At 38.4% G+C, this 18,602-nt stretch overlaps 1 protein-coding gene across 1 annotated transcript; it reads left to right on the top strand.

Moving 5' to 3' along the window:
• The first annotated feature begins 5,236 nt into the window (after positions 1 to 5,236).
• ihhb (Indian hedgehog signaling molecule b) lies at positions 5,237 to 18,491 on the top strand. Its single transcript, XM_051897675.1, has 3 exons — positions 5,237 to 6,131; positions 12,485 to 12,746; positions 15,028 to 18,491. Exons 1-3 carry the CDS (start codon positions 5,832 to 5,834, stop codon positions 15,711 to 15,713), a joined length of 1,248 nt encoding a protein of 415 aa, XP_051753635.1. The 5' UTR covers positions 5,237 to 5,831; the 3' UTR covers positions 15,714 to 18,491.
• Positions 18,492 to 18,602: the final 111 nt, after the last annotated feature.

The raw sequence follows: 18,602 nt of genomic DNA, 5'->3' as shown, positions 1-18,602 counted from the left end.
GAGTAGCTAGTCAAGCCATGAGGTTTCTTTTTACTTCTAACAAAAAATGGTCTCTGCTTCTAATAAACCAGACTACTATTACTACTACTCTACTACTTCTTCTTGCGTATTCAATGTAGTGATGATGCAAGCCGCCTCTAAAAACACCAATGAAGAAGAAGAAGAACATAGTGACGTAACACACTTTGTAGAGAAGTTTGTCCATTTAGGGCTACTGTAGAAACATGCCGGCGCAAAATGGCGACTTAACATGTAAGGGGACCCGTGGTGTATGTAGATAGAAATGGTAATAAAAGTAATAAAAACATAGTTCATTATGTAAGGTCTTTATGCACCACTGAAAACATAGTTATGTAGATTATAATGCATTTGTCAATAGATCCTCCTAAAATTTACACACTGCACCTTTAAAGGATTAGTTCACTTCTGAATTCAAATTTCATGATAATTTACTCACCCCTATGTCATCCAAGATGTTCATGTCTTTCTTTCTTCAGTCGAAAAGAAATTAAGGTTTTTGAGGAAAACATTCCAGGGTTTTTCTCTGTATAGTGGACTTCAGTGGGGTTCACTGGGTTTAAGGTCTAAATTGCAGTTTCTGTACAGCTTCAAAGCACTCTGTGGTCCCAGATGAGGAATAAGGATCTTATCTAGCAAAACAATCGGTCATTTTCTAAAAAAAAATAAAAAAATTATATATGTTTTAACCACAAACAATCATCTTGCACTAGCTCTCTTCCTCCTCTTCTTCTTGTAGAATTCCGGCAGTGTAGATGCTGCTAAGTGTATTACTGCCCTCCACAGGTCAAAGTTTGAACTAATTCTTATATACTTGCACTAGCATATTGTATATGACAATTTAGTTCAAACTTTGACCTGTGGAGGGAAAACTGCAATATAGACCTTAAACCCAGTGAACCCCAATGAAGTCCACTATACATAGAAAAACCCTGGAATGTTTTCCTCAAAAACCTTAATTTCTTTTCGACTGAAGAAAGAAAGACATGAACATCTCGGATGACATGGGGGTGAGTAAATTATCATGAAATTTGAATTCATAAGTGAACTAATCCTTTAATGTGTAAGATGTGTTTTGCACATTGCGAGTTAAAATCTGAGTGGCTATTTTCCATGTAGTAGAAAGTCAAGATGCACAGTTTTTTTATCAGTCTGTTGGGGGAAACAACATTGTGTTTTACAGGGTACCGACTGCTATAACTAGTGCTTCCAAGAAAGAAGACAAGACAAGAAAGTCACTGGATTTGACAAAGTTTGTAAGGTTTGTGGCATTAGATATTAGTAGTTTAATTTGAGGTCCTAACTAGGAAGTAAATGGGATATCCTTGAGCACAAATATACGTTCTGCTTCATTTTCCGGGTCATGTTCCATAAAATCATCAGGAAATTCTGACCACAAACCCAACACACATTTTCCTCTAATTTCTTTGGTTTTGGCGGTGCCTTTGTTTGAATAAGCTACCACTTTGTTTCACACCCTTCTATTATGTTAGTGTTGTTCATTTATCCATCCCTAAACATGACATGAAAAGTGAATTGTGGTTAAGTGTTTTACCTGTTAGCCAGATGCTGCCTCCATGTCAGAATAATCTGTAAAGTGGACCAGATATCATGCCAATAGTAACGTCTGACTTTGCAAGACTACTTTAAGACCTACTGAGTTAAATATGAAGTACATAATGCTTTAAATCTAGTTGTAGACTGATACAAGAGTATTTTTACTGTAGTATTTTTGCTGTCCACAGATTATTTTCTGATGCCTGGCCAAAACACTCTCTAATTAAAATGTATTCAGCAATACCAGTAACATCTTCAAACTGTCAACAGTGTGGTCACAGCGGACCAGGAAAAAAAATGTCTACGCCACTGAAGGAGACACAGCGCTGTCATAATTTTCCTACCAGTATCATTCGGTAATAGTTTTGGCATTTAACTGGTGATTCGTCTTCAGTGGAGAAGACATTAGTGTTATTTTAAAGACATTAGAGTTCCTGGGAAGGACGGCACACCATGTCATGTCTCCAGTGTCTGTCAGTAAAACTAAAATTGACCACCAGTCACTGCACTTCTCATGGAGACTTGACTATTTTCTGGTAATGTTCTGCATGTGTGAGAAGGTTTTTTTTATTAAAGATAAAACATCTAGCATTCTAAAACGCATTGTTGGTCACTATTGGTGGATCAGTTTTTCTTCTTTATTGAAAATGTGTCTATAAATATGGATTCAGACATCAGGTAAATGGGACAGGTAAGTTCCATAAGTGAGTCAATTCATAATTAATAATTGCCACAATGATCTTTCTCATTCTGAGAGGTGGGACACTTGTTCTGATTGATTATGATCATTAAATACTGTGCTATTATGAGCTAACGTGTCACTTTGCACCAGTAAAAAAAAAAAAAAAAAAAAAAACATCTACCAATTTCCAAACACATTGACAACCTCAAGCTTTTTTTTTCTTTTTCAGCAGGGACATAATTAATTTGCCAAAATTCTATTTTTAAGAAGCAGAAAATTGCTAGATTTTTGTAGTATATCAAATATATTTTTTTTAAACCACTGCCCACTCTTTTGCTGATGATCTGTCCCACTTTAACTAAAATAAGTGTTCTGTCACAAATCTACCAAAAACTGTCCCACTTTTTCATAATCCACCTTAACCACAAATAAAAATTAAATGAGTAAAAAAAAAGAAAAAAAAAAAAAAGAATTAAATGGTCAACTGACATCCAAAGCTGGAAAAAAAAGTTTGAAATAAACTAAACTCATATGATTGCATTATTAATTAAAGGCACAATATGTATGATTTTGGGGTTAAAATATCCAAAAACCATTAGAACAGTGTTTTATATTTTGTTGACTTGTGTACCAGTGGTGTGCGGTGGTGTTTTAAAATGAGGAGGCAACGTCCTCATCTATGTCCCTGTTACACAATTTTCCTGGTTAAGTTAACATTACATTGTCGGCGCCGATGGCCTCATGGGCAGCGCGCCGACATGTAGCGCCAATGCGCTTCGGGCGACCCGCGTTCGAGTCCCGGCTCGTGGTCCTTTCCCGATCCCATCCCCCTCTCTCTCTCCCACTTCGCTTCCTGTCTAATCACTGTCCTAATCATAATAAAGGCAAAAACACCAAAGATAAATCTTTAATGAATCTTTAATAAATCTTTTTATGTAATGTTCTATTTATTAAAACCAAGTATAAATTTCATCAAGTTAGTGTTTTTTTGCATTTTTACATTTATTCCAAAATAATAACTAAAGAGTTTGATTTTGACATTAAATAAAGAGGTGATATCTAAGTGACAGTTGTTTACTTACTTTTTAATTAGTCTTCCCATTAACGCCATCACTGTCTTCATTCAAGCCGATTCAACGAGAACGCGCACGAAAACAAGAGGCGGAATTTATCGCACGAACCAATCATGTCCAATCGTAACCGATCATATCCAATCATAGCGCGATGGAGGCACTGCCTCCTCTCACGTGACTTTCCCCCATTCATTCTCAATTACCCCCCACTAAACCCACCGCATGCTTTGGGGGCTCTGCTTTGTTTCTATGAGCTGAAGGGAGACACTGTCGCTGTTTGACAGTGTTTTTTTTTAGAAAAACGAGTGACTTTTACACTTTTTAATGTCAAATTTTGTAACATTTGCGTTGTTTTATTTTTGTAATATCGATTATTTTCTCATCCAGTGTTTTTGAGGAGGCACTGCCTCCATTGCCTCCTCGGAGGAAACGCCCCAGTTGTGTACGTACATTATCCCAAATGTTTCCAAGAATGTTTAAATCCAGAGAAATAAGCAATTTTTAACCAGGACACGGACATGTCCGACTGTCCGTGTGTCGCCTATCAGTGACGTCATATCCGCGTTACCCTCGATTTCCGGTTTTACTTTGTAGAAACCATGGAAACACCAAAGACGCTTTAATATATTACATGTTTTATTAGACAAGGGAATAACTGTTTGGTTACATTTATAAACAGAAAACGAATTATTGTTATATAGCTCAACAGTTTAGACTTATTGTTTAAATCTTTTTCTTGATTTTCCGCGAGTACCATGCTTTTACCTCAGAAAAAAACACTAATTTGTCAAGTAGCTAACATAGCATAATCAGATGCAGCTTTATTTTTAGTAACAGTAATACAACATTTTCTCCATCATACAATACGTTTGTATTTAACTGCATGCCATTTATCAACACAAGCCATCCAGCATTTATTAATATGATATTCTAAAATCGATCTAGATTAATGCAGTGTGCAACAAGTGTCTCATAGCAGCACAGTCAAATGTATCTAATATGATAAACAGAGCTGTGTTACCTCACACGCTTGACCGGAAGAAGCGAAAGCGGTGACTGTGGCATAATAAAAGCTCCACTGCTCTCGAGCCATGTGTCGCGCTCGTCTCTCATTAGCAATCGCTCCAGCGGCCTCGTTCCGCTCCCACAGCACTCGCCCTGCTCTGCTTCATACTACAGTAATGTTAATAATCTCATCCATGAACATGATTTCTGCCCGATTCTTTTCCACCAGCTCTGAGGTGAAGACGACGACTCCCAAGATTCCGCACTCAAACTCGGCGTCATCAAGCAACACCTTCGTTTTGAATAGGCTGCATATTGTGCCGTTAAATACGTTATCGATTTAAGTGGTTTAATAAAAGAATACATATTTAATTTGACAAAATTCTATTTTAAATAGAAAATTGCAATTTCAGTTTGTTTATAGAATTTAGAAACTTTTTTTTTTTTTTTTTTTTTTTTTTAATTTTTTTTAAACCAAAATCAGTTTACAAATAAAAGTAAATGAGTAAAAGTGAAAAAAAAAAGTTTGAAATAAACGGAATAGGCCTAACTAATATAATAATTGCATTTATTAATGTTAAGAATTAATGTTAATACACTTTTAATGGTTTAATAATGAGCATAAATAAATAAAAATATATAATAACTAATAATATATATGTAATATATAATAAATGTATAATATAAACATCAGTTGTCTTGTAATTTGCCATATTAAAGATTCAGTGTAAGAATAGTTGTGTGTGTGTTTGTTTAAGTGCTGGCGTACCGTTGACAGGCAGTAGAGAGCATTGCTGCTCAGGTTCAAAAGACTGGACACATCAGGGTCCGAGAGTCCAGATCTTAATGCGCCTGCTGATCGTCTCGCGTCTTGGCAGCCGCCGGTTGCGGTACAGGGGGAGAGCAGCAGCAGGGCTGATAAAGCGCGTCTGCCCGGAGGGGTGGAGAGGAGGGCAGAGACAGACAGAGGGCAGGACTGGCAGGGTGCGGCTGCTTCAGTAGCATCTGAGCTCGGGTCACTTCCATTTCCATCTCAACTGAGAGCCGCGCGCCACAGCGCAGTAGTCAAACAGCCGAGCCAGGAGCCAGAAACCGCTGCGGGGACGCGCACTCTGACCGCGGCTCTGCGCAACCAGGACCCGCCTGCAGGCGACTCTCAACGCGCGTGCCAAGATAAACGGAACTTCTCTATTTATTCCCCCTGTCTCCGCTTGGACTGAGAGAAAGCGAGTTTTACAGACCTGAGAGGAGGACTGACGAGCTGGCACCAACCTCTCCGTCAACCAACCGCCTGAGGAACCCAACGTCTGCCGGGGTGTCTTTCCGTGCGTAAAAGGATGGTGAGCGCCAGGTGTCCTAATAGACTGGTCCTCCTCCCCCTCCGGTGATCTTGCGCGGGGACTGAAGCTGAGATTGGGGGGAGGAGGGTCGCTTTACCATCATCTTCACCATCTTTGACACTCCATCTTTTGGAGTGCCCGCTTGCACCGGTTGGCATGAGACTCTCCACAGCAGCGGCGCTCCTCACCGGCTTCATCTTGGCTTTCTCGCCTGTGTACGACAGCTGTGGACCGGGCAGAGGTTACGGCAAGAGACGGACTACAAGGAAACTCACGCCGCTCGCCTATAAGCAGTTCAGTCCAAACGTTGCAGAAAAAACGCTGGGAGCCAGTGGGAGATATGAGGGGAAGATTACTCGCAGCTCCGAGCGCTTTAAGGAGCTGACGCCCAACTACAACCCTGACATCATCTTCAAGGATGAGGAGAACACAGGTGCGGACCGCATGATGACACAGGTGAGGCAGACACATGGGATCCTCACACAGACATGTTTCGTGAGAGAAGTACTGTTCATTTATAACTCAGTTGAGATTTTTTATCCGAAAGGACTTAAAGTACACTTGTGGTTGAAGTAGTTCACCCAAAAATGAAAATTCAGTAACTCTTTATTTTGATGGTCCCTTTTGAACTATAAGTAACTACATGTCAACTAACACTCATTTGAGTATTAGCAGACTGTCTTCTTAATATCTGCTAACTCTTTATTGTGATGGTCCCTTAACAGACATTCTACTGACTATAAGTAACTTTGCAAGTACGTCAACTTATTCTAACCCTAACCCTTCCAGTCTACTAATACTCTACTAACACTCTAATGAGAGTTGGTAGACATGTAGGTGCAATGTTACTTATAGTCAACAGAATGTGTTAAAGGGACCATCAAAATAAAGTGAAACCGTCACTTTTTATCTTCTGTGGAAGATAGCAGATATTTTGAGAAGTGTCTGTGTTTTTTGTTTTTGTCCTTACAATAGAAGTCACAGATAACCAAAACTGTTTGGTTACAAGCATTTTTAAAAGCATCTTTGTGTTCCACAGAAGAAAGACAGACAGATTTGGAACAACATGGGTGTGAATAAATGACCGATTTTCATTTTAGGTGAACTATCCCTTTAAGCGTTTTTTATCAATGGTACAATGGTGGTAGTTCATGGAACAATCAGGTTTGAGCCTACAGCTCTTAGGTTACACTACCCTCTGCTTTACTCACGCAGTAGTTACTATTACTACTGCTATTATTTAATTTACAATAAAGTTTTTTTAAGATCCAGTGCATTAATTCAGGGTACTGCAATGCAGGTTAAAAACTGCAGTGGGCATCAGAAAAGGTAGGTATCCTTGAGATGATAAAAGAATATGGTAAAAAAAAAAGGTCTGCAAAGTATTAGTTTAAAGCAGGGGTGTCCAATCCTACTCCTGGAGGGCCACTGTCCTGCAGAGTTCAACTCCAACCCCAATGAAACACACCTGAACCAGCTAATCAATGCATTCTAGAAACTTCCAGGCAGGTTTGTTGAGGCAAGTTGGAGCTACACTCAGCTGGACAGTGACCCTCCAGGACCGAGTTTGGACACAGGTTTAAACTTTCATCCAAAGTGACTTATAACATCTGGGTCAACATGTGATGAAGGGTCTTTATCAGTGTCAGAATGGTGATGGTTCATGGATAAGTGAGTTTCCAGCCCAGATCTTTAACAGACTAATCATTACTGCTCTATGTATGCCATTATTTAATTTACAGTACAGTGTCTTTTTTTCTGTGCCCAATAAATCAGGGTACTGTTGTGGACTTCAGTAAAGGTATGGATTATGTTTTGGAAAGTTGAGAAAAATTCTGAGGAAATCTGCAAATGTATAATTTGACATTTAGATAAGACTTTCATCCAAAGTGACTTAAAACAGGGACAGACCCCCTGGAACAGCATGTGGTTTATTGTCAGCAGTATGTTGAGTTTATGACTCAATCGCTGTGGGGTTCGTACCTACAACCCTTAAGTTACCAGCCCAGACATTTGCAGACTACACAACATTACTCGTGTAGTCACCAATCAATGGCCTTTTTGAGGACCCTTTGCTCACTTTTCTTTTACTACTGTCTCATAGATGAAAAATGGTTGTATGGGGATAGAGACCACAGTCCCCCCCCCAAAAAGTGAAAATCCTTGAGTTCATTCAAGGTTTCAAGTCTTTCAGTCTTCACGACAGAGAATATGGGGGTAGGTTTCGTCAAATTAAAGACACAGTAGTTGTTGGGTTATTTTATAACCACATATTTGAACTTTCTCCCACGGGGCTCTTGCTCAATTTATGTGAATGAATGAACGCAAAAGGGGTGACTGTCAATAAAATGGAAGGGAAGGGAAACCTGAAACGTTTAATTAAAACAGTGCCGTCGCTGTTTTAAGCACGATTGGAAAAGAAAACATTAAAACTGCCCTTGTAGATTGAGCATGACCTGTGACTGTTTTAATGTTTACCCGTATGCTTAAACACGACCGCTCGTGATTAACGGCGTACACCCCCCTTTTTGAAGCGTCAGATATTTTTTACGACGTTGATGTGGTCCCGAGTGGAATTTATTTGACTCCAATCTCCCCCTCACCTAAAAGTATTTATATCAGCTCTTTTCCTCTGAATGCCCACATGTTAATGTCCAGGAGAGCCATGTGGGAACTGAAGAGGGGCTCATAGATCTCACCCCGTCTTTACCTGTCACCTCTCCGGCGAGCGCCGCGTTCGTTTACCTGACCTTCACGCGATTTATGAGGGCCAAACTGCGGCGACGGCTGGAGACAACCTCTGGTCTGTTTTTCCTTTTTATTCTGTTATTTTTTTGTTTGTTTTTGTAGCGTACGTGTGTAAAAATAGTCGGCTTCACATGCATTTAAGCCTTAATTACACACATATTTTTCTCCACCTTATTTTTGATTCAGCGGCGAGTGGCCCCGGCGCTCTCATACAGGCGCGAGTGTTCAGGGCCCCGTGCCGTCGGTGCGCGCAGGGTGAATGTTTGTGTAGCCCGCGGTTAGTGTGAAGGCTCTCCTCCTGAAAACCCGTCGATCTACGCTTTGAAAGCAAAACTAACAGAGTTCACGGGCTGATTTATGAAGTCCAGTTCACTTTTGCAACCACAACGAAAAAAGCTGAAATCCACACCGCTATGTGAATAGGCATCTATTACAGCTCTCCGAGACGCTATTCTTATCATCCAATCCGGAGACGTGCTCGGAAAAATGTCTTCATAAATATCTATATTTGGATTCTTATAACTAAAACACATATTTTTCCATTCAGATTGGCATTTCTGAAATGATGCCAAATGCACATACTTCTAGTTAACCATAAACTAACGTTTCCTTCTGCAGGTCACCATAAACCGGTTCTACAGTCTTAGAGTTTATCAGTCTTGGTCTTTTAAAGATTCACTGGAACTCTTCAAGGTCCAGGAGCTCATTGTTTCAACTTTTGGAATGGGGAAAACTTAACGGGATAGTTCACCCAAAAATGAAAATTCTGTCATCATTTGCTCACCCTCAAGTTGTTCTAAACCTGTATAAATTTCTTTGTTCTGCTAAACACAAAGGAAGATATTTTGAAGAATGTTTGTAACCAAACAGTTGTGGGGCACCATTCACTTCTAAATGGGGAAAAAAAAAAAAATACTATGGAAGTCAGTGGTGCCCCACAACTGTTTGGTTACAAAAATTCTTCAAAATATCTTCCTTTGTGTTCAGCAGAACAAAGAAATTTATACAGGTTTGGAAAACGGTGAGTAAATGATGACAGAATTTTCATTTTTGGGTGAAATATCCCTTCAACATTTTTAAAATGTCAATTAAGCTCTGCTTTCTTATATGTGGAGTGGACAAAAAGATGCATCCAAAATGGTTTTTGGTCCTCTAAATTTCAGTGAAGGTTTTGTTCTTTAATGAAAAATTCACCAAGAAATGAAAATTCAGTCATTCTGTTGTTCCAAACCTATGTGAGATGTTTTGAAGAATGTTCACGCTGCTCTATTCCATATAATGAAAATATTCACTAAAAATCTTGTTCTTTGCCATAGAATTCTATTCTCATTTGTGTGTCTGCATATTCAAACTTGCAGGTGAAGGCAAAGCATGCCAGGCTTGACATCAGATGCCAAACGGCATTGGTTCTTGCACATCACATAACCAATCAGGAAGTTTGAATATGCACAAATATGAATGAAATATGAGATCTATAGAGTGCTCCAGAGGTGATTTTTGTATAGACCATACCAGAAGTTATCATCACCCTGATTCCTTCAACAAAAACCAATAGGATTTTCCATTGGCATGTAGATTATTGCAGAAAATTAGTGGATTTGTAAATTGTGGATTTGTAAATTTTAGGAGGATCTATTGACAGAAATGCAATATAATATACATAGCTATGTTTTCAGTGGTGTATAAAGACCTTACATAATGAACCGCTATGTTTTTATTACCTTAGTATGAGCCATTTCTATCTACATACACCGCGGGTCCCCTTACATGTTAAGTCGCCATTTTGCGCCGGCATGATTCTACAGTAGCCCTAAACGGACAAAAACTCTACAGAGCGTGTTTGCTTTAATGAATACTCCCTGCTGTCTCAGACGACGACATGTTTGTCCTGTGTTGGCCACTGTAGCTTCTCTATATTGCAATTCGCAACTACACCGCTAGATGCACCTTGAAGTAAATCTTTACACATGAACACAACATTTTGAATTTTGAAATTTGCCTAAACACAAACATCAGAAGTAAAAAGCTAAGTTAAGCTATAAACAAAGTTCACCACAGTTGTATGACTTCATGGTTGTCTCTGATAACTCTTTCGATCTTTATTTAAAATCTGCAAGTTGGAAAGTTTGAGTTATAATAGTTTGCAAGAGCGTGAGTATAAGCTGTAAAAGTGGTCTAGTTAGTAGATGATTTTTTTTTTTTTTAAGGCACAAAAAATGCCCTTTTCAAGACACAAAAAAGCTTTAAATAATCACAAGTGCGGGAATTACTGATGTATTTTATGTTGTAGAATAAAACGTGAACATATCTTGAGCTTGTGTTCACTACAGACCTTATTTCGGCCAGAAACTCATTCAAAAAACACATTGACTACAGAATAATGGTACTCATCTCTGTTTTAGAGCTCATTACTGCAGCACTTTATAGTATAGACTTTTTAGTGAATAGCTGACTTGACATTTATTATGATGTTTTTATTTTTTTCTCGAAACTCGATAGCCCCTGGTGTGTATACCAAATGCATTTATCATCTGAAAAAAGAGCAGTGTGAATATTCTTCAAAACATCTCCTTTTAGGTTTCATGGAAGAAAGCAAGCCATGCGGCTTTGCGTATGTACAAAGGGCTGCGTACAAGTAAGCATACTTGAGTGTGGGAGAGTGCATTATCATTGTTGACGCTTTGACTGTAGTCTAAGCATTTGCTTCTGTACATGTTTTGGTTTCAGTGACTCTCAGAGACTCAACAGAACAACCAAACGCAATAGCACTATATTTTCAAATCTCCATTTCTCTCTCATACCAGCCTGGACTCTGATGGTCCAGTATCCATTGAGACCAAGCACAGCTCTGAGAGATAGATCCTAATAGCACAGAGACATTAAATCACTGAGCTTAGACTTAAACAGATAGTCCACAGAGCTTTGTAGAGTAGCTATTGAGTGGAAAGGTAGGTCTCCAATTCAGAGAACAGAAATAGATGGTTTGATGGCACAACTATGTAGTGAGGACTTAGAATGGCGACATCAAAGAATCTCTGCCGTCACTCAGTAAGCAATTTGTGACCACTTAGTTGGTGGTTATCCAGTGACCTTGCATGTCTCGTGGCCTCTGGTTGAGACAGGGATTTATCAGCCCACGGGCTGAGTGTGTTTGTGCTAACCACAAATGCGTCAGTTCTACAAATGGCTGTCAGGATTATATTTGCCATTGCTCACTCCGTTTCTCACCTAGCAACTGCTTGCCACAGGCTTTTTGACATGAGCTTACTAAAATCCATATTTCTTGCAGGAAATTCACAAAGTCAAGACAATGGCCTTGTGTTCTTTCTTACTCAGGCACGCAAAGCCTCCTTCTGTTTGTTTAATTAGTAACTTATGTATCAGAGTTCAGCATTCAGCTGGGTTTAAATACTGTCACACTGGTCATTTACGCTACATAAACCACCAGAAGTACATTTTTATATATTTCGTTGTGAGACATTGTGACTGTTTTTTTTTTTTAATTTTTGTTATTAAGTTGCTGTTTTCCCAGACAATGTAAAAATGTGTAACCGTAATCATGGTTACTGTAATGTTTACATTACTAATTTCCTTATAGCTCACATTAAATGCAAGTAAATGATTAGCCTGGAAGAACAACAGATCATACTTAATACTGCTTTAGCTTCCTGGCAGAGTTGTTCAATATACTATGACAGATTTTATTAATATTTTTATATATATATATATATATATATATATATGTGTATGTGTGTGTGTGTGTGTGTTTAATTTTAGATACAGTTTTAGTAATTTTGTTATGTGTATTTTTATGAGTTTTTATGGTTTTGAAAAATGTAAATATTTTTTATTTTTTATTTAATTTTTAGTTGTATACTTCAAATTAGAAATGTTGCATGGCAAGTTTTTTTTAATCTTTTATTTCAACTAATTTTTTTATGGTTTTAGTTTTAGTTGACGATAATAACACTGTTATCTGGTAATCATTTGATCCCTTTTCATGTTTATGCATTCTAGTAAATGTTTCTTACACGTTTTTTTTTTTTCTTCTTCTTTTGCAGCGCTGTAAGGATAAGCTGAACTCCCTGGCCATCTCTGTGATGAACCTGTGGCCAGGCGTGCGTCTGCGTGTGACGGAGGGCTGGGATGAAGACGGCCATCACTCTGAAGAGTCTCTGCATTATGAGGGCAGGGCGGTTGACATCACTACCTCGGACCGCGACCGGAACAAGTACGCCATGCTGGCCCGTCTGGCAGTGGAGGCCGGCTTCGACTGGGTCTACTACGAATCCAAAGGCCACATACACTGCAGTGTCAAATCAGGTGAGAGAGGGGCTGTGTGTTTGTGTTGGGGTTGTGAATGGGGGGGGAAAGGTCAAGTGAGAAACAGACTAGTCCTTACAAATGAAGGGTGGGAAAAGAAAGGAAAACAATCATGCTGGGATATTAGCATGTGACTTGTTCATTAGCAAGTCACCGTGAAATACCATTCACGAGCGAAACAGGATATTCAATGAGAAAAAAAGTGCGGTTGGGACTTGATTTTATTTATGGGGAACTGCAGAGGATGCATTAAATTGATCAAAAGTGACAGTAAAGGCATTTCTAATGTTACAAAATATTTCTATTTCAAATCAGTGCTGTTCTATTTATAAAAGAATCCTGAAAAAATTTACCGTATAATATTAATATAATATTATATAATACAATAATATTAAGCAGCACAACTGTCTTCAACACTGATGATAATAAGAAATGTTTCTTGAGCAGCAAATCAGCATATTAGTATGATTTCTGAAGGATCATGTGACACTGAAGACTGAAGTAATGATGCTGAAAATTCAGCTTTGGCATCAGAGGAATATATTAATATACAAAAGAATTAAAGAGATTGCAGAGATGTAATAATATTTTACAATATTTTTGATCAAATAAATGCATCCTTGAAGAGCGAAGTGGGAAGTAATTTCAATGCCAGACCTACTGAAAATTATTTTGATGAAGATTTTTTTTTAAGTATATTTATAAATAGGATAAAGTTTGATTTCATGTTACTTTTAAAACTTTTTTAATCTAACCAAAACTAACAAAGCTTCTCACAGCCATGTAATGTGAGAAAATGAGGGCAAGAGATGAGAGCATATCTATAGATACAGAAGGAATCGCATTAGATTCCTGTTTTATTATTTTCCTGGGTTATTGGTTTTCTAATGAAGAGAGCCATGTTTGATTCATCTTGGTATAATTTCTTTGCTTCACATGATTAAAACAGCACAATCTTGCAGCACTGGGCCGTCTAATGAATGCACTCACTCCTCTGTTCACCATTTCTAACATTTACCTTTACCTTTCTTACTTTTCCAGCTGTGCTTTACCTTGATCCTTATTTCCATGCAAGTCTACACAGACTTCATGTAGCTTTAGCATCTCCTATTTAGCTTTTATCATACATGCTATTTAATCTTTTTTAGTGATTTCTATTAATCTAACAGGGGGGAAACTGTGGGGGAAGCGGACTGTCAATTTAATATTCCTGTATCTTATTCTTATATTTTCAATTATATTGTTTTGATGTAAGGTTACAATATAACAAAAAAAAAAAAAGGTAAGACTAAAGTCAATCTCATTCACTCTTTCAGACTTTATTGCAACATAATATTGTGAAATGCATTAGCCATTTGCAGACTCACACAGAATCATCAGAATCATCAGAAATATAAATGTAATCTTCGCACACGGAATTCCCTAAAAACGCAACAGATTTGGCAGAATTGGAATACTCATCATTCAGAAACTTCTACTTCTGCATGCTCGTTTATTGAAGATTTCAGCCAGTAATTAAGATATGAATGAGCATCTACGTTTAAAGCATTTTACCTTGTTTAAATCCATTCTGCAGATTTTCTTTTAGAATAGTCTGCAGATTGCGTATAAGCCTGGTTATTTGTTGTTTTTTTGGCATACCTCTTATACAGGTGTGATTTACTATTTTGTCTATTTACATACATTGAGTTTCATAATAAAATCTCTAATATTCATTATCTGTTTCTCTGTTTTTCCTTTTTCTTTTCCTACCATTTTCTTGCCCTTTGTTCCTCTTTCTTCTGTCCTTCTTGCCCAGATCGTTATGCAAGTCAGCTGTACCTGACATGATCAGAAGGAATACAGGGTTCTTATACCTAGCTTATATATATATTGTATATTGTTATGTATATCTTGTAATTTGTACAAAAACTTAGAGTCTAAAGAGGTAAGATTGCTGGCAGTGCCAGTCAAGTCAGAATCAGTCCACTAGGAGGCACTCATACACCAACATCACAATGAAGAGGACGTTAAAGGCCTTATATTTGCCACCCTGGCCAATCACTTTGAGGATGCCACACTGATACTATTAACCAACTCAACCAATCACTGAGGGAAACACCGTAGGACCAACCAATGAATGAAGGGTCGAAAGGCCAGAGGTATATCAGTGAGTCAGAAGTGAAGATTAGAAACAGGGCATTGAATCCATTCATTATTTCCTTAATGAATCATTTTCTATTCCTTTCTTTCTCCATCTTTTCATTCTTCTCTTCCATTCCTTCCTCAATATTCTCTTCAGACCACTCAGCAGCAATAAACACAGGAGGCTGTTTCCCTGGAGAGGCTCTGGTGACAATGGAGGACGGCACACATAGACCAATCCATGACCTGCGAGCAGGAGATCTTGTTCTGGCCTCAATGGGAAGTGATGGGACTGGCGACCTCGTCTACAGCGAAGTCCTCACCTTCCTGGACCGTAGCCCCATTACTCAAAAGCACTTTTATGTGATCAGCACTGAGGATGGGGCCAATGTCTCCTTAACAGCAGCTCATTTACTGTTTGTTTGGGTTGGAAACTGCTCCGGAGGGGGCCGGCCAATGCCGGGAGCCCTCCGGGCAATATTTGCCAGTGATGCCCAGCCAGGGCAGTGTTTGCTGATCGTCGATGAAGGGGAACTCAGGAAGCGTGTTTCACGGATCACTCGAGTGGAGGTGCGGGAAGACCAGGGGGTTTATGCCCCACTCACTGCCCATGGGACTTTGGTGGTGAATGGCGTGGTCACCTCATGCTACGCCGCGGTGAACAAACAACGGCTAGCTCACTGGGCATTTGCGCCTCTACGCCTGTTGTACAGCTGGACTGGACCGGATCGAATCCTTAAGAACGGCTTACACTGGTACTCTCAGGTCCTACTCAGTGTGGGAACACTACTGCTAGACTCAGAACTTTTCCACCCTTGGGCCTTAGAAGAAAATGAAAGATGATGGATTGAAAATGGGCAAAGAGAGTTGACTGAATGCTCAGGGTTTGTGACTTAAGGGGATGGTGCTAAGTTAGACGAAATGCATACCAAAAGCAGACTTTTTAGGGTTACTTCACCCAAAAATTGAAATTACCCCATGATTTACTCAACCTCAAGCCATCCCAGGTATATACAGTATGACTTTCTTCTTTCAGACGAATACAATCGGAGGTATATTAAATAATGTCCTGGCTCTCCTAAGCTTTTTAATGGCAATAAATAGAGAATGAGATTTTGAAGCTCAAAAAGTGCAATAAAAAAATAACCACACGGCTCTGGGGGGTTAATAAAGGCCTTCTGAAGCGAAGTGATGCATTTGTGTAAGAAAAATATCCATATTTAAAACAAAAAACCCTAAAATAATTAGCTTCCGACAGACGGCCGTAAGCATTGATTTTTTTTTTTTAAGAGTGAACTTTTTAAGAGCGCACTGAAAAACGTGGAAGCGCAGAGGATAGAGCAAAAAAAAAAACACTGGTCACAAATTAGTTTTAATTTTTAAAGAGAAATGTCAGAGGATTTCGATATAAGAGAAGAGGAGCTTGAGTTTGTTGCACAGCCCTATTTTTTGAACAGCAAGAGACGTCAAAGCTTCGCTTTAGAAGACCTTTATTAACCCCCTGGAGCCGTGTGGTTATCTTTTATGATGGATGGTTGCACTTTTTTGGGCTTCAAAATTTCATTCTCTATTTATTGCCATTATGAAGCTTAGGAGAGCCAGGACATTATTTAATATAACTCAGATCGTATTTCTTCTGAAAGAAGAAAGTCATATACACCTAGGATGGCTTGAGAGTGAGTAAATCATGGGGTAATTTTCATTTTTGGATGAACTATCCCTTTAATAAAGGTGAAGTGTGTAATTTCTGCGACTACAAGCAGAATTGCAAAAATAATTGTAATCTGCCATTGATGTAAATAATCCTGCCGCCCACCCCAAACTCACGCCATGGACCCTTTTCACATTTGCAGGGTTCTCAGAAGCGAAAGTTGTAGTTGGGTAAACTTCTATTGTGGTGAACAGGAGTTGTCAGCAAATATATTTTTTGCATTCAAATAGCAAAAGAAAATCCCACTATAGTGTTTCCACAACATTCCAAAAAAGGAAAAAAATTCAGAGTAATTGATTGCGGTGGTCAGAACAGAGAAAGATGCTAAATTTGCCAACATTCCCTCTGCTGTTCTATTAGAAAAACAGCAACGTTAACTAGGTTTTTGTCATTTAAAGGGGTCCTATTATGCTTTTTTACATTTTCAACTTTCTTTAGTGTGCAGTGTTGCTGTTTGAGCATGAAAAAGTCTGCAAAGTTACAAAGCACAAAGTCACACCAAAAGGAGTTATTCTCTATATCAGTTTCTGAACTCCCTGAAACACCTTGATTGTAGTCTTGAGGTTTCGGGGAATGTGCATGTTAAAATATTCCTCATTTAAATAATTCCTGCCCAAGGCATATGCTAAAATAGAAGTCGAGGCCTGGTTGAGTTGTGTTAGTAGTGTTTTGAAACTCGCCGTTATGGTAAGGGGTGGGATATTTCCGAAATGGTTGACCAATCACAACACACTGGTCCAGCCGACTAATCAGAGCACATTGCACAAGGAGGGGCTTCATAATGACCAGAACTAAAAAGGGGTGCATTTCCCAAAAGCATTAAGTCAACTATGGTCGCAAGTTCCGTTGAATTGTGTTGGTAACGACTGAACTTACGTCGATAGTTGGCATTGGGAAACGCACCCCAGAGCATTACTGACAGACTGGGAAGAGAGGTGCTGCAACAGTGTAAAATATGTGAAAAATAACGTGTTTTTTGAACATTCAAACATGAAAATCTATTCTAGTAGACCCCAAAAACAAAATCAAGTCTTTGAAAAGGAGCATAATGGGTTCCCTTAATCAATGCAAATGTAATACAACACAAAGTATAGTCTTATAAATGTATAATACACTTTAATTTGTCATCACAGTCTGTGAAAAGACTGTCTGTCCACTGGTTGAGTCAATATTGCTCAAATGGAGCAATCATCCTTAGTAATCTCTGCATAAAAATTCACATAAAAAAATTACACACATCACCTTTAACTGTAAAAAGAACAGATTACAAACTGACCTCTGGTCTTGCTTCTTACAGGAATTGTGAGAGACCAAACATTGTCTGTGCCTTATGTATGTTTGTTCGCTATTTCCATATTCCAGTCTCTTTCCTCATTAGATTGTCATTAATTTTAAGACAATCTGTTAATTTAAAAATGTGCTTTGTTATATCATTAAGGTAATATAAGGTATTCAAGCAAAGTATTTAAAATCTATTTTTGAAATTAAACTTCATACAAATTATTTATTTTGTCTCGTATTTGGTTTTTGCTGACTATTACAGTTTCTTTAATTCATTAATTTGTCATCATATGGATGTTTTTTCTTCGTCAGTGGTTCTCAGCCTTTTTGATTCCAAGGCCCTCCTATCTAAGCTGATTTTTACTTCTGGTAATTCTGCTGTAATAAAAACAAATAATGATGATATAATCGTGATATAATATGATGTTAGTTTAATGTTATACATCTTTATTTTAGTGTTTGTAGCATTTTAATTAAGATTGTTAATTTAAATAATTTGTGGTGCCCCGGCCCCCTGGTTGAGAACCACTGGTCTATGTACAGTAATTGTTCCCTGCTGGTAGAAAATGGTCAGTACAGTGTGCAAAGGAAGTCAGATGGGTTCAATGTAATGGGAATCCCAAACAACATGTGATATGACCCTTTTGAAAAGAAAAACACTCCTCTTACTAATGAGACCATGCAAACATTTAGGCTCATGCTCAAGTCTCATGTTTCAGATGCTCAAGAGAATAAATCAT

Source organism: Ctenopharyngodon idella, chromosome 6, assembly GCF_019924925.1.
Source record: "Ctenopharyngodon idella isolate HZGC_01 chromosome 6, HZGC01, whole genome shotgun sequence".
Taxonomy (NCBI): domain Eukaryota; kingdom Metazoa; phylum Chordata; class Actinopteri; order Cypriniformes; family Xenocyprididae; genus Ctenopharyngodon; species Ctenopharyngodon idella.
This window is presented reverse-complemented; position numbering and strand designations above follow the sequence as displayed.